At 38.7% G+C, this 17,572-nt stretch overlaps 1 protein-coding gene across 3 annotated transcripts in view; it reads left to right on the top strand.

The window, feature by feature from the left end:
• Positions 1-2,002: 2,002 nt before the first annotated feature.
• The window catches only part of LOC115217282 (lamin tail domain-containing protein 1-like), a 28,766-nt gene continuing 13,196 nt past the window's right edge, over positions 2,003-17,572 (top strand). Inside the window, exons 1-6 of one of the 3 annotated variants that reach the window (XM_036507233.1) lie at positions 2,003-2,315; positions 5,133-5,476; positions 9,151-9,322; positions 11,631-11,706; positions 12,254-12,487; positions 16,335-16,404. In XM_036507233.1, coding sequence (XP_036363126.1) covers positions 5,350-5,476; positions 9,151-9,322; positions 11,631-11,706; positions 12,254-12,487; positions 16,335-16,404 — 679 coding nt within the window. In that variant the 5' untranslated portion in view covers positions 2,003-2,315; positions 5,133-5,349. Of the gene's footprint in view, positions 2,316-5,132; positions 5,477-9,150; positions 9,323-11,627; positions 11,707-12,253; positions 12,488-16,334; positions 16,405-17,572 lie in introns of all 3 variants that reach the window. The other 2 variants (XM_036507232.1, XM_036507234.1) reach the window with 2 other exon arrangements.

The following is a 17,572-nucleotide window of genomic DNA, read 5'->3' as shown; positions in this document are numbered from 1 at the left end:
GATGATTAAATTTAACCCAGTACTTGATTGGTACTTTATTTTATGGACCTCGTATAATTGAAAGGCCAAGATGACTTTGGCGGGATTTGAAATCGGAACATAAAGAACCGAAAGGTATTCTTTCTGTTTATGGTCACGACATGAAAGTGGAAATCGTAGGCAACTGGTATTAAGAATGAAAATTTTTTTTTTAAATGTTCAGAATGGCGCAGGAGTGGCTTTCTAAGTAGCTTGCTAACCAACCACATGGTTCCGCATTCAGTTCCACTGCGTGGCATCTTGGGCAAGTGTCTTCTGCTATAGCCCCGGGCCGACCAATGCCTTGTGAGTAGATTTGTTAGACGGAAACTGAAAGAAGCCTGTCGTATATATGTATATATATATATATATATATGTATGTGTGTGTGTTTGTGTGTCTGTGTTTGTTCCCCTAGCATTGCTTGACAACCGATGCTGGTGTGTTTACGTCCCCGTCACTTAGCGGTTCGGCAAAAAGAGACCGATAGAATAAGTCCTGGGCTTACAAAAAGAATAAGTCCCGGGGTCGAGTTGCTCGACTAAAGGCGGTGCTCCAGCATGGCCGCAGTCAAATGACTGAAACAAGTAAATGGGTAAATGAGAATCGTAATCTGTATTTTTAAACGTGGAACTCGAAAAATAAAATCGAAAAAATGTTAAACACAAAAATAAAAATGAAGGAGTGGACAAGAATAAAACATATGGTCAGCAGTCTTTTATGAAGTAGGTGGCTAAATTGCAATCTCCACAAATGTTCTTTTGGTGGGGTGAGTGAGTGGGATGTGGTTCCTTCTGTTCGACAGGTCTGTCTGGACATAACCGAATACTGCCACTTTCGTTTTCTGATCACGAAACGAAAAAATACCGAGCTGTAACAAAGATTCGTAACAGAAAGTTACGAGAATTATTACCTCAAGATGTTGGTAGTTCGAAAATATTATATCCATTAGTAATGTATACTTTCGTTACATGACGTGTCGATTCTTTAATTCCGTCTTGTTTTTCTTTCAAAGCATCATGAAAATATTCCACTAATAGTTCTAAAGGTTGCTCAAATTATATTTGTGTGTAAACTGGTTACAAGCAATTAGAAGGCGGTCACGGAATGTTCTGGCGTACCGTTTTCACTTAAAGAAACTTAATTTTGTTAAGTTTTGTAAGTGAATAATAAAAATAATAATGATAATAATAATAATAATAATAATAATAATAATAATAATAATAATAATAATAACAACAACAATAATGATGATAATAATAATAACAATGATGATGATGATAATAATAATAATAATAATAATGATGATAATAATAATAATAACAATAATGATGATAATAATAATAATAATAAAATAATAATAATAATAATAATAATAATAATAATAATAATAATAATAATAATAATAATAACAATAACAACAGCAATCTAGAAATAATAATTTTAACCAAATGAAGTCGATATAGCCGTGGAAAAAGAGGAAATATACACATATAGGAAGGGAAAATGTATTACAGAAGTGCACATCTATGAAATCAATAAACCATTACAGTTCGTATTTTTCACAACACGCAATAACAATCTTTTCTGGTGTTCAAATGCTCGTTTCTGCCATTGCACCATTTCCCAGAAACTATTGAAAAAGTCTTCTGGTGTGCAGTTCGTTAGTTTTAGTTTTAATTTCTTCGCATGATACCAAAAAGACATGATAGCTAAGAGGAGTCGGAGAAAAGCAGAATCAAAACTGAAGCTTATTAAATAACCGACTGAAAGTGATAACTTTTTTTTACTGAAGTGAAAAACTGCACGTTATAATCCGCGATCACCGCAATGAAATACCGTGATCAATAAGACGCTCTTTTTGCGTATTTTCTTAAAAGAAACAAATTCTTATTATCACAAAATTATGTTCTAAATTCAATTTCTGGTTATTCTGATTCAAGTGAAATAAATATGCATTTGCTGTTCATATGATTTTGTTTTCTTTTTCTCAGACTATTGACGTTCTTCTCTTCTATGAGCTTTTCTCGTCATCAAGTTTTGTCCGTTATTTTTCACGCTAACTGCACAAGTTCGATGTTTGTGTCTTCTTTGCGACAAATCTTCACTCAAAACTGTTTCTAGGAACTTTTTTGTTTTTCCTATTATCAAAAGAAAAAGTCGATATGTTATGTGATTCGTCTTTTCGTCGTTGGTTCAATGAACATTTAAAACTATTCTTATGTAAAACATAAATCTGAATGACAATTTTAATAGAAAGAAACATTTATTTACGCAATACTCCAGTCTATTTACTCATGTAAGGAAATATCTTTTATTAGACCAAAAATTACATTATTTTCTTCTTTTATTTCAATCAACGAAATTTCTCTTTCTCATCTTCAAAAATGCAAGAAAACTATTTCTTTTGGATTTTGCTGAACAATTTTACCAACGAATTGGTTTTTAACTTAATTTTTATTTCCAAGTTTTGTTTCGTTGCGTTTAACTTTTAACGATATCTAATTCGACCATAATTCCTTTGTTACGAATGAGTGGGCGTTGCAAATGTTAAAATCCATGCATGTATTTAATTTGTGTTTTAGCAGAATTTAGCCATACCATGGGCGTAATTAGCTAATGAGAGAACCTCTGTAAATTGATCTATCTGCTAGAAATAAGTCAAATTACACCCTCCTTTCTTAAAGAAACATTGGCCGTAACTAGAACACCTTTGATCACAGATCTGTTGGAGAGGGCGATAGGAAAAGAAAATCTTATGAAGTGCCATAAAAAAAATCAGTGAGCCTCTGTGTGATCGCTCAATTTGCTGGAAATATCAGCCAAACCTCCTTCAAACCACACTCAACTATCTCTAAAAATGGAAGGACACATTCTATAATTTAGTCTAATAAAAAAAATTTAACGATCAAAGTTGGAACTTTCTCTAACATTTTATATAGTTCAACCTACACTAGTAAATGTATGATAAATCAAATAGGAACTTTGAAAGAAGTATCTATAAAATTAGTTTATAAACACAGAATGGCGATAGGGGTCCACTAGAATAAAATAACATACAAAAGGGTTCATGGACAAAAAATGGTTGAGTACTCCTGATGTACACAATCATAGGTCTGCTCATTTCCAGATATCATTGCCCTATCATTAAACAGCATGCTATTATTCTCAACCATTTGGTTTCAAGTTCTGTCCCACTGTGTAGCAACTTAGTCGAGTATCTTCAGCCAAAATCAAAAGCTGGCCAAGTCCACGTGAGTGGATTTCGTAGCTAGAAGCCTGTCAAATTTGGAAACAAGCCTGTCAAATATATATTTATAATGTATTTCAAATTTACAGAAAACAAAAAGACGAAGACAGGGGAAGGAACAACAAGCAGGTGTATTAGTTTACATGGCTTTGGCTGGCCTGAAGCTGTAGAAGAAGACATTTGCCCAATGTGCTATGCAGTGGGATTGAACCTAGACCCATGTGGTTAGGAAACAAACTTCTTAATTATACAGCCACGTCTCTGCCTATATTAGAAATAATATTTATTATTATTATTATTATTATTATTATTATTAGTAGTAGTAGTAGTAGTAGTAGTAGTAGTAGTAGTAGTAGTAGTAGTATTATATACAAGGTTACAAGTTGACAGAAACATTTATGCATCAGACAAGGTACTTAGTGGCATTTCTTCCAGATTTTACGTTCTGAGTTCAAATTCTGTCAAGGTTGACTTTGCTTTTCATTCTTTCAGGGTCAGTAAAAAAATTATTGGTCAAGCACTGTAATCAACTAGCCCCTTCTCCAAAATTTCAAGTCTTGTGCCTATGATAGAAAGGATTGTTGTTATTATTATTATTATTATTGGTATCAAATTTTGGTGCAAGGTCAGCAATTTCGTGAGAAGTGCCAAGTCAACTAAATCGACCCTGGTGCTCAACTGGTACTAATTTTATCAACCCCAAAAGGATGAGAAGCTCAGTCAACCCTGACAGCATTTGAATTCAGAACATAACCATGGATGAGATGTTGCTAGGCATTTTGCCTGGCATTATAACGATTCTACTAGCTAAACACCTTCATCATCATCATCATCATCATCATCATTTAACGTCTGCTTTCCATGCTAGCATGGGTTGGAAGATTGTGAATGAGATGGCTGCACCAGACTCCAATCTGATCTGGCAAAGTTTTTACAGCTGGATGCCCTTCCTAACGCCAAACGCCCCAAGAGTGTAGTGGGTGCTTTTACGTGTCACCGGCGAGCTGGTAGATACGTTAGCACACCAGACGAAATGCTTAGTGGCATTTCGTCTGCGGTTGCATTCTGAGTTCAAATTCCGCCGAGGTCGACTTTGCCTTTCATCCTTTCAGGGTCGATTAAATAAGTACTAGTTACACACTGGGGTCGATATAATCGACTTAATTCGTTTGTCTGTCCTTGTTTGTCTTCTCTGTGTTTAGCCCCTTGTGGGTAGTAAAGAAATAGGTATTATGTTATTATTATTAGTATCATTATTATTATTATTATTATTATTAAAAAGGTGGCAAGTTGGCTGAATCATTAACGTGCCAGGCAGAATGCTTAGTGGCAACTCGTCTGTTTTTATGTTCTGAATTCAAATGCTGCCGAGGTCAACTTTGCCTTTCATCATTTTAGGTTTGATAAAATAAATACCAGCAGAAATTGCTGGCCTTGTGCCAATATTTGAAATCATTATTATTATCCTCCTTTCAGGGTTGATAAAATAAATACCAGTGGAGCACTGGAGTTGATGTAATCAACTAGCGCCCTCCACCAAATTTTGGCCCTTGTACCTATAGTAGAAAGGATTACTCTCTACCCCCCTTTTGACCAGGCTCCCGTTGGGTTTTATGGGTTTTTTTCCACCAGGAACCTTTCGTAACGCCTCCCCCTATTGGGAGTTTTTCGTTGTTATATTATTTGATTGTTATACTGTTTTTACATGATTTTTTTCACAAACGGACAAAACCCTTTGTAACTTTTCGTCCTGTTTTGTCCCTTTATGTTTTCTAATCCTGTGTGTCAGCCCTTGTGGCCAATAAAAAGAATTAATTATTATTATTATTAATCATAATAACCAAAGTATTTTGTTTTATCTTACAGATTTCAAAAGCTCCAGTGAACACAAGAACTGTGTGGCCAAATAAGTTGTAAACAGAATATATCCAAGAACTACTTTTTTTTTTTTTTTTTTTTTCAGTTGAGGCTTCTCTTAAAAGCCTACTAGTACACCATCTAGAAGCAGGCCATCAACTTTATACACCTACACTTGTACATTTACCTTCGCTACAAAAACAAAACTGTGTTTGAAACCTGCAGGATGTATTCACACGCTGGCAGAAGATCTATTGAAACAGACGTAGATTACAGAGAAAATATTTTCTTTGATCACACTCGGAGTAAGAGCTTCAATATAAGCAGGACTTACACGCAGACCTTCAATACAGGTTCTTTATATCTTCTTATTCTTTCACTTGTTTCAGTCATTTGACTGCAGCCATGCTGGAGCACTGCCTTTAGTTGGACAAATTGCCCCAAGGATCTATTCTTTGTAAGCCTAGTAGTTATTCTATCGGTCTCTTTTGCCAACCTGCTAAGTTACGGGGGATGTAAACATACCAACATCAGCTGTCAAGCAATGGTGGTGGGGACAAACACAGATACACACAAATATATATACATACATATACAATGGGGGCTTCTTTCAGTTTCCATCTACCAAATCCACTCACAAGGCTTTGGTCAGCCAAAAGGCTATAGCAGAAAATGCTTGCCCAAGGTGCCACGCAGTGGGACTGAACTTGGAACCATGTGGTTGGGAAGCAAGCTTCTTATTTCTGTACTGCATACAAGGGGCTACACACAGAGGGGGCAAACAAGGTCAGACAAAGGGATTAAGTCGATTACATTGACCCAGTGTGTAACTGGTACTTAATTTATCGACCCTGAAAGGATGAAAGGCAAAGTCGACCTTGACGGAACTTGAACTCAGAACGTAACAGCAGATGAAATACCTATTTCTTTATTACCCAGAAGGGGCTAAACATAGAGGGGACAAACAAGGACAGACATAGGTATTAAGTCGATTACATCGACCCCAGTGCGTAACTGGTACTTATTTAATTGACCCCGAAAGGATGAAAAGCAAAGTCGACCTCGGCGGAATTTGACGAAATACCACTAAGCATTTCACCCGGCGTGCTAACATTTCTGCCAGTTTACCAGCTAACATTTCTGCCAAGTGTCTTAGCACACAGCCATGCTCTGCCTGTATACTCCCTTTACTCTTTTACTTGTTTCAGTCATTTGACTGCGGCCATGCTGGAGCACCGCCTTTAGTCGAGCAAATCGACCCCGGGACTTATTCTTTGCAAGCCCAGTACTTATTCTATCGGTCTCTTTTGCCGAACCGCAAAGTAACGGGGACGTAAACACACCAGCATCGGTTGTCAAGCAATGCTAGGGGGACAAACGCAGACACACAAACACACATATATACATACATATATACGACGGGGCTTCTTCCAGTTTCCGTCTACCAAATCCACTCACAAGGCATTGGTCGGTCCGGGGCTATAGCAGAAGACACTTGCCCAAGGTGCCACGCAGTGGGACTGAACCCGGAACCATGTGGTTGGTTAGCAAGCTACTAACCACACAGCCACTCCTGCGCCTATATGTATGTTTTATATCTTCAAATGATTTTCCTTATTATAGAGCATCAGAGAAAGTGCCTTGCAGTATTTCTTCCAGGCCATCATGTTCTTAGTTCACATCCCGTCAGAATCAACTTTGCCTTTTGTCTCACCACCGTCAATAAAAGGAAGAACGAGTCATGGACTGAGGGTGATTTAATTGACTAAAACATTCCCCTAAATTTTAGGCCTGGTACCAGAATTATAAATAATTATTATTCATTACATTCATCATTATTCATTATATGTATACGTATGTATATGCGTGTGTGTGCATATTTATATATAATAAATAGATGAATAGATATAAATATATAGAAATATTATTATTTCGAAGTCTCTCTGAAGGAAACTATGGCAGCGGTACTGGATATTAATAGTTATTGCCCAGCTAATATGGCAGTCTAGAAATATAGGACGAATGCTGCCATTGATTAGCTCCAAGAGGCCATCACCTCTAGCTACCTATGTGACACACAAACCCGTGTCCATTATAACCTTCGAACAAGGGAGGTCAGCCACTTCCTATATATATATATATCTATATATCTACATATATATATATATATATATATATATATATATATAGATAGATAGATAGATAGATAGATAGATATAGATATATATAGATATATGTGTATATATATATATATATATATAATATATATATATATATTAAAATTCTATAATTATGAGCATAATTATAATTAGGGTTCAGCATAAACAAAGAGAGAGAAAGAGGGAGAAAATAATAGAAACATTAAAATGTCTGATGTCAAATAAGTCAGTGTTGAATCAGTGATGTCAAATTGGTGGTGCCAAAACAGCTGTGCCAAAACATCTCATGCCTAAGACAAAAGGAATCCCTATTGCTTAATGTTTTTTTTTTCAGTTTGTTCTAGGAGACATTGATTGATAGAGTGAGTAGAAAAGAAAGCCACTGCAGCAAAAGATGAGTTAGGCTGAGATGGAGAATGGGGCTTCAGTATGAAGAATGATGCAGGGTGACTGAGGCGAATTCAGATGAATTAGGGTGAGATGTAGGAAGAGGCTGAAATAGTAAAAACAAAGTGATTATGGTGACAATATGAAAGAAGATAAGGCGATGATAAGTCTGCAGTTACGTTCTAAGTTCAAATTCCGCCGAGGTTGACTTTGCCTTTCATCCTTTCGGGGTCGATTAAATAAGTACCAGTTGCGCACTGGGGTCGATATAATCGACTTAGTCCCCTTGACTGTCATTGTTTGTCCCCTCTATGTTTAGCCCCTTGTGGGCAATAAAGAATTAAATATGAAAGAAGATGAAGGTGGTGAGCTGGCGGAGCCATTGGCATGCCAAGAAAAATGCCTAGCAACATTTTATCCATCTTTATATTCTGAGTTCAAATTCTGCCAAGGTCATCTTTGCCTTTCATTGTTTTGAGGTCAATAAAATAAGTACCAATTGAGCACTGAGGTTATTGTAATTGACTTACACCCCATCCCTGAAATTGCTGGTCTCATGCCAAAATTTGAAACTGATATAAAAGAGGATGGAGGGATTAGAGAGAGGCATCCATAGTGGAGAATAATGCTAGAGAGAGATGAATATTTGGGCAAATGGTTGGAGGTAATGGAGCAAGATGGATATCAATAATGTGTGACTTGCAGAAGAGGAAAGGAGAGTAGACAGCTAAAAGTATGTGAAGCTGATATTTGCTGGTGAAGAAGAGTTCAAATGACAAGTAGTTGGGGTAATGACAATAAGAGAATAGAGTCAATGAGAAAGCATATGTATTTTTGTGTTTCGTTAATGCATTAAAATATAATATACTTCAGAGTAAATCTTAACTTTTAGCTGATACTGTATATGTAATTGGACTAAGCAATTGAATTAAATACTACAGAAACCATGAGTAACTGTCTTTTACACAATGTCTTCATTGATAGATTATGAAGGACAAGTCCAAATGACATTCTGGAAAATCACTTTCGGAACTGAGTACCTGTTTATAACAAACCATGGAGACATCTATTAAGGTCTCCATTTAATGGGAAAATTTGATTTGCGTAAATAACACATTTCTGGCAGCTATTTCAGTAATCAAATTACTGACATATAAATCTGTGTAGTATTGATGCTACAGTGTACTTTACTGTTTGACTAGATTTCTTAGCTGGAAATGTGTGTAATTAAACTACACTGAATTCACTGTGTGATTGTACACAAATGTCTTATTCAAACAACCTCTTCAAGAACAGAAAAAGAGGAAACAGTCCAACTAACTTCAATATATTTTTAAATCTCAATGATTTTTTTCTTTCTCCTTTGGTTTTTAACGATTCTGCTAACTCGCTGCCTTAATGTAACTAAATATTGCAAAGCATTTTGTCCCATGCTCTAATTAGTTCCCAATATAATATATTCTTCTGTTTAAATCTTTTAGGCTTTCGGCCATGGGACTTCAGTTCTCCATCAGATTTCATTGAAGGAAAATCTTCCGAACAGATTTTCAGTAGTAAAACTTCTAATCCAACTAAAAGTGCAGAACTATGGCAACATGTATCTAAATATTATGAGAAGCTCAAATATAATGACTATGCTACCAAGTATCCAAGGTAACTAATTTCATATCTTCTCTATAGTATTTGGATATTTGTTTTGATTTGTGGTTATTTCTTTTCTCTCAGTGTCAAACCTTGAACAGTTTTATACTCATAGGCGCAGGAGTGGCTGTGTGGTAAGTAGCTTGTTTACCAACCACATGGTTCCGGGTTCAGTCCCACTGCGTGGCATCTTGGGCAAGTGTCTTCTGCTATAGCCCAGGGCCGACCAAAGCCTTATGAGTGGATTTGGTAGACGGAAACTGAAAGAAGCCCATCGTATATATGTATATATATGTATGTGTGTGTGTTTGTGTGTCTGTGTTTGTCCCCACCCAACATTGCTTGACAACCGATGCTGGTGTGTTTATGTCCCCGTCACTTAGCGGTTCGGCAAAAGAGACCGATAGAATAACTACTTGGCTTACAAAGAATAAGTCCCGGGGTCGATTTGCTCAACTAAAGGCGGCGCTCCAGCATGGCTGAAGTCAAATGACTGAAACAAGTAAGAATAAAGAATAAAGAATGACATGGCTGTGCGGTAAGAAGTTTGCTTCCCAACCACATGGTTTCAGGTTCAATACCACAGTGTTGCACTTTGGGCAAGTGCTTTCTATTTTAGTCTCAAGACTTGTGAGTGGATTTGTGGATGTGGTAGATGGATACAGAGAGAAGCCCTTACGTGTGTGTGTGTGGAGGTGCATTGCTTAGTATTGTACTCATGATTGTAAGATTCTGGCTTCAGTTCCGGGACCAGGCAATGCATTGTGCATTTGAGCAAAATAACCCAGTTTACGTTCCTCCAGTCCACTCAACTGGCAAAAATTAGTAAGCTTGCAACTGACCGTTTCCCTGTCCTGGGTGGGGATATATGTATGCCATAGAATCCAGAAAACCAGCCCTATGACCCTGTGGCTTGGGAAGGACCTGTGATCTTCATATATGTGTGTGTGTGTGTGTGTGTGTGTGTGTGTATACATACATATATATAAATCTTTAGTTAAATATATTCAATGAGAATATTATATACTGAATTTATATTCAGTGCTCTATTGTATCAAAGTATTAATACTATTAAAGTATTTATATATTTAATACGAGCGATTACATACATACATACATACATACACACACACACACACACACACACACACACACACAACACACACACACACACACACACACACACACACACACACACACACACACACACACACACACACCACATACATACATACATACATACATACATACATATTTTAATAGTATATTATTATTAATATTAGGAAATCAATATCTGATATTGATTTCTTAATATTAATAATAGTATATTATTAAAAAATGTATATATATATACATACATATCTGTATGTATGTATGTATGTATGTATGTATGTATGTATGATGGGGTGCTGAAAAGTTCCTGGCTTTCAGTAAAAGAAAATACAGGAGGGATCAGTTAATTATGATTTTATTCAACATATTCCCCCATCAGGTTCACACACTTATTGCACCAGTCCTTCAGTTTAAATCGAAGCCCTGTAAAAGAACTTGGAAGGTTGGGGCCTCCAACCAGGCCTTTCGTGACACTCTTAAAGCCAGTAACTTCTCAGGACCACTTCCTCGTATATGTGTGTATGTGTGTGTGTGTGTGCATGTTATTTGTGTCTATTCCTTGCGTTGACTTTCCATGGTAGTTATAGATGAGTGCCACCATCATGCAAGCGATGTCCTTTATTTCCAACTAGCAGTATCGCCCGGCGTTGCTCGGGTTTGTAAGGGAAATAACTATATAAGCGTTTTTAGAGAGTTACTTCCCTTATATAACCTGAGCAAAAATCATTAAAAATGCGGAAAAATGATGGTAATTTTTTTTTTAAATCGTAGACTCATCGTAGACGTGCGCTAATACCCAGAAGGGCTCGATATGAATGACGACTATAAGATACCCGCTTTTGGTTAAACTGCACCGCAAAATGTGGGAGTAGTTAGGAATCTAAATCAGAGGAGACAGAGTCTCACACACACAACTTGAATTTTATATATAAGGATTTTCTGTGGAAATACATCCGGCATAGGGGATATAGTACCTCACTTGGAATAGTCATGGCTGGAATGCTTTGATCACAGGTCTGCTTAGTCAGTACTGAGCTTGGGCTAAGCACTACAACTACAATCAACATCACTTCACCATTGCTCATGCTATCACCAACACAGCCACATCCACCATCACCACCACCACCACAACAACAACAACAATAGCAACATCATCAGCTTCCACCTATGATTCTTCACTCTTTATCTTTTACTTCCATTACAGCAGTGCCCTGGCTCATTTCAGTATTTTGGAAGTTGATCCCAATGGCAAGTTTATACGACTGTATAATTCTGAAGGAAAGGTAAGTTCTTCTTTCTTATATTTTTAAAATTATTATCTCTATATAAGCATAGGAGTGGCTGTGTGGTAAGTAGCTTGCTTACCAACGACATGGTTCTGGGTTCAGTCCCACTGCGTGGCACCTCGGGTAAGTATCTTCTACTATAGCCTCGGGCCGACCAAAGCCTTGTGAGTGGATTTGGTAGACAGAAACTGAAAGAAGCCTATCGTATATATGTATATATATATGTGTGTGTGTGTGTGTGTGTGTGTGTGTGTGTGTGTGTGTGTGTGTGTGTGTGTGTGTGAGTGTGTGTTTGTGTGTGTGTGTTTGTGTTTGCCCCCCCCCCCCCCCAGCATCGCTTGACAACATGGGGGCCAGTCAGGTGGTACTGGCAATGACCTTGCTCGAATCTTTTTACACATGCCACCGGCACAGGTGCCAGTAAGGCGACGTTGGTAACGATCACGCGACGACCTTTATTTAAACTCTATTTACAATATAACTCTTTTGAGAATCTAGTTGGGTATTTTTGTTTTTATTTTGATCCTTTCTAACCTTATTTCAGGAAATGGAGATTGGTAATCACATAATTCAACAGAACTTCGAGGGTGAACCTATTGTCATTTTTAAGTTCCCATCACAAGCAAAATTTCCTCGAAATTCTATAATGACTGTGTGGGCATCCTCTACACACACAGACATCAATAACCAGTCACCTTTGGATTACCTGTTTAAAGAGCAACCTAGCTGGGCCACTGAATCAGATGTCACCACCATCTTATGCAATCCTAAGGGTCAGGTAGGCTGGTTTCACACTCCATTGAATTCTTTTGATATTAACCCTGTCACGCCATATTCCCGCTAAGTTAAATGCCATGCCTGCTGGATTCCCAGTAAGGTGATAACGAACAACACACATAGAAGAAGATGCAGCTAATTCTGTCCATTAGTTTGTCTGCAATTGTTACTCTTGAGCTTTATATCATCATCATCGTTTAACGTCCGTTTTCTGCGCTAGCACAGGTTGGACGGTTCGACCAGGGTCTGGGAAGCCAGGAAGCTGCACCAGGCTCCAGTCTGATCTGGCAGAATTTCTACAGCTGGATGCCCTTCCTAATGCCAACCACTCCGCGAGTGTAGTGGATGCTTTTTACGTGCCACCGGCACAGGTGCCAGGAGAGTCTGGCAGTGGCCACGACCGGTTGGTGCTTTTAACGTACCACCGGAAGCCAGTCAAGGCGGCGCTGGCATCGGCCACATTCAGACGGTGCCTTTTACGTGCCACTGGCACAGAAGCCAGCCAAGGCGGCGCTGGCAACGGCCACGTTCGGATGGTGCGTTTTATGTGCCACCGGCACAGGTATCATAACTACTATTTCCATTGATATTTATTTCGATGTTCATGTACTTGACTCAATAGGTCTCCTCAAGTACAGCAGGTTGTTCTGAAATTCAGCTCAGGAGCCCAAGTGGTGAGTAAAGTTAGACACAGGGACCCAGGTCTAAGAGGGTTAACACAGTTTAAAGCGCAAGACATTTTTGAACTGATGGTGTTTGCTGCTATTGTTGATGACGATAATGATAGTGCTAAGGCAGTAATGGTGATGAGGATAATTCATGTGAATTTTTACTGTTCGTTTAGGTGTACTTCCATGATCCTATGGCATGTGCAAATTTGTCTTTTACAGGTTTAGAATAGTAGTAGTAGTAGTAGTAGTAGTAGTAGTAGTAGTAGTAGTAGTAGTAGTGTAGTAGTAGTAGTGGTGGTGGTGGTGGTGGCGGCGGCGGCGGCGGTGGGAGCAGCAGCAGCAGTAATAATAATAATGTAGAGGCACGTGGCTTAGTGGTTAGGGTGTTGGACTCATGATCGTAAGGTTGTGGTTTTGATTCCTGGACCAGGCAATGTGTTGTGTTCTTGAGCAATACACTTCATTTTCACGTTGCTCCAGTCTACTCAGCTGGCAAAAATGAGTAATCCTGCAATGGACTGGCGTCCCGTCCAGGTGAGGAATTTCTGCACCACTGAAACTGGGGAAACTGGCCCTTGTGAGTCTGGCATGGCTTGAGAAAGAACATTTATTTTTGTGGAGACGCAATGGCCCAGTGGATAGGGCAGTGGACTCGCAGTCGGAGGATCATGGTTTCGTTTCCCAGACTGGGCGTTGTGTGTGTTTATTGAGCGAAAACACCTAAAGCTCCATAAGGCTCCGGCAGAGGCGGGGTGGCGACCCCTGTTGTACTCTTTTGCCCCAACTTTCTCTCACTCTTTTTTCCTGTTTCTTGAGTAACTCTGCGATAGACTGGCTTTTTACATTCCAAGTTCAAATTCTGCTGAGGCCTTACTTTGTCTTTCACCTTTTCTTCAGGAGTTGAAAAAGACAGGTACCTGTTGAGCACTGGGGTTGATGTAATTGACCTACCCACTCTCCTAAAATTGCTGACCCAAAGCTCACGAGTGGTTGTGTGGTAAGTAGCTTGCTTACTAACCACATGGTTCCGGGTTCAGTCCTACTTCATGGCACCTTGGGCAAGTGTCTTCTACTAAAACCTTGGGCCAACCAAAGCCTTGTGAGTGGATTTGGTAGATGGAAACTGAAAGAAGCCTGCCATATATATGTATGTGTGTGTATATGTTTGTGTCTGTGTTTGTTCCCCCCAACATTGCTTGACAACCGATGGTGGTGTGTTTACATCCCCATAACTTAGTGGTTCAGCAAAAGAGACCAATAGAATAAGTACTAGGCTTACAAAGAATAAGTCCTGGCGTCGATTTCTTCGACTAATGGCCACAGTCAAATGACTGAAACAAGTAAAAGAGTAAAAGAGATACCAAAATTAGCAAGAATTATTCTCTTCATATACTCAAGACTTTGCTGACAAAACTGTTAGCATGCTGGGAAAAATGCTTAGGGACATTTCATCCATCTTTACGTTCTGAGTTCAAATTCTGCTGAGGTCAACTTTGCCTTTCATGCTTTCAATACTTAATAAAAAAGTACCAGTTGAGCACTGGGGCTTGATGTAATCGACTTACCCCTCCTCAAAGTTGCTGGCCTTGTGCCAAATTTTGAAACTATTTTATTATTATTATTAGTTTCATTAGCATCTTCTTTCAATTCTGTTTCCATTTCTTGCCGAGTGTCTTCCTGACACCTAGGGCAGAGAAGCGTACTGTATACATTGGTAGGCCATTAAAACAAGCACACCAGATTGTTCATTTACAGAGTCATGTGATAGAGAAAAGGGGAAGACAGAGAGAAAAAGGAAACAAATAAAAAATAGAAAAGTAGTAGCCCTATCAGATATGCCATCAGTGACCGAGGCAGCCAAGCTTACCAGCTATGCCGACGACACAAAAGTCGCACAGTCAGTCAAGGACACCTCTGATGCTACGCTATTGCAGAAAGATCTAGATGCCATCTATACATGGGCTGAGAATAACAACATGCAATTTAATGCAAGTAAATTCCAGGCTCTCCGCTAACAGTTAAGCACTGCTCAAGAATCACGGCATCAGTACGTTGGACCAAGTGGAGCAACGATCCCAGAATCAAATATGGGGCATGATCTTGGAATAGAAATGAGCAAAATGAATGCCTCATTTAACACACATATCAACGAAATGGTAGCAGTATCCAGAAGACTGGCCGGTTGGATTCTGAGAACCTTCTGGACAAGGGACCAAGAAACTATGATGACACTATGGAAGTCATTTATCCTCAGCCGACTGGACTACTGCTCTCAGCTATGGCCACCTTATACTACAAGGACGATAGCAGAGCTTGAAGCAGTCCAACGACATTACACAAAGAAAATTGCATCAATAGAACAACTGAGCTTCTGGGACAGATTGAAAGAGCTACGACTCTACTCCCTGGAACGAAGGCGGGAGAGGTATGCAGTGATATATATATATGGAAGAAACTGGAAACTCTGGTACCAAACTTTGGAATAAAGAGCTATACCAGACCACAAACAGGATGTCACTGTGCCGTCCCCACTGTGCCATCCCCACTGTGCCGACTGCTTTATCATGGGCAAGGACGATGTACTGCAATAGCTTGGGTTTCAAGGGCCCACAGCTGTTTAACTGTCTGCCAAAGCATCTGAAGAGCCTCCATGGAGTAGACGTAGATGTTTTCAAATATGAACTTGACTTCTGGCTCACCAAGATCCCAGATGAGCCAATATCCAGGCAGGAAACTCAAAAGAGGGCAAGGACATCGAACTCCATCCTTCACCAAAAGCTGCTCCAACAAAGGTGAAAAGTGGAAAGATGATTGTGATGGCGGTGCTCCAGCATGACCACAGTCATTGAACTGAAACATAAAAGAATAAAAGAATAAAACAGAATAAAGGGGAAAGAAGGAAAGAAAATTTACAGCAACAATGCTCTTCTCAATACATATGACATACCAGTTAAGACAAGTTTTTGCACTTCCTGCATGGATGATTAGCCAGAGATCTATTATTATTATTATTATTATTATTATTATTATTATTATTATCCATGACACTTTTGCTCTGGCTGATGTTATACCAACACTATACCAAAAGAGCAAGCCATATTCAATAGCCAGAGGTCCTTTGGGTCGTTCCTTCTCTTTCAACTTCCTAACATCCTTATTATTATTTTCTTCATATAGGCTATTGCATGGACAAATCCTTTTATGAAAACATCTAAGATGACATTAAAAAAGAGTCTACATGAAACTAGTAAGTATATACCTCTAAATTCTGCCTATTTTCTTTGTTCTGTTCTATTGATTAGTCAGAGGTGGTGAGGCAGTGCTTAAAACTTGTCACAGATTTGTATGATAGAAGCAATTGACGCTCAACTAGAATACCTGCAGATTCTACTGATTATGCAGGTGTCTACTGATTATTCTACTGACAGCATGTTGATTCTCAACAAATTGAATCCAATGCAATTCTTCTTTGTTAGAATCACATAATTCTCTTGCAGCAAATTAGCCGTTGTTGGGGTGTTGGATAGAATGCTCTACAGTTCTTATTTCAGTTTTTTTGTGCTCTGGTTTCAAATCTCACCAAGGTCGACTTTACCGTTCATCCTTCCAAGATCAACAAATGAGGCATCTGTCAATTACTGGAGTAAATTCATTTTTCTCCAGCTGTAAAAAAAAAACCATTCCAAAACAGACAGTGGAGCATGGTGCAGTCCTCTGGCTTGCCAACCCCTGTCAAACCATCCAATCCATGCCAGCACAGAAGACAGATGTTAAATGATGATGATGATGATGACCATGACCATGACGATAATAATGATGACAGCTCTTATGGACTTACTGTTTTAAAAAATCAACTGGAGTGGCTGTGTGGTAAGTAGCTTACTTACCAACAACATCGTGCCAGGTTCAGTCCCATAGCATGACACCGTGGGCAAGTGTCTTCTACTATAGCTTCAGACTGCCCAAAGCCTTATGAGTGGATTTGGTAGACAGAAACTGAAAGAAGCCCGTCGTATATATGTATATATAAATATATATGTATGTATGTATATGTATATATATATATATGTATGTGTGTGTGTATGTGTTTGTCCCTCCCCCCCAACATCGTTGATGTGTGTATGTGTTTGTCCCTCCCCCCCAACATCGTTGATGTGTTTACGTCCCCGTAACTTAGCAGTTCGGCAAAAAGAGACCAATAGAATAAGTACTGGGCTTACAAAGAATAAGTCCCAGGGTTGATTTGCTCGACTAAAGGTGGTGCTCCAGCATGGCCACAGTCAAATGACTGAAACAAGTAAAAGAGTAAAAGAGATACCTTTAAAACACTGATATTGGGTTTCAATGAGGTTAAGGAACTTGGCTATGTGTCTACACGGATACAAGTTCATGCCTTACAACAACCATTATGTTGC

The sequence above is a fragment of the Octopus sinensis genome, linkage group LG11 (genome assembly GCF_006345805.1).
Source record: "Octopus sinensis linkage group LG11, ASM634580v1, whole genome shotgun sequence".
Lineage (NCBI taxonomy): Eukaryota > Metazoa > Mollusca > Cephalopoda > Octopoda > Octopodidae > Octopus > Octopus sinensis.
The sequence above is the reverse complement of the archived record's forward strand: the minus strand, read 5'-3'. Positions and strand labels throughout refer to the sequence as shown.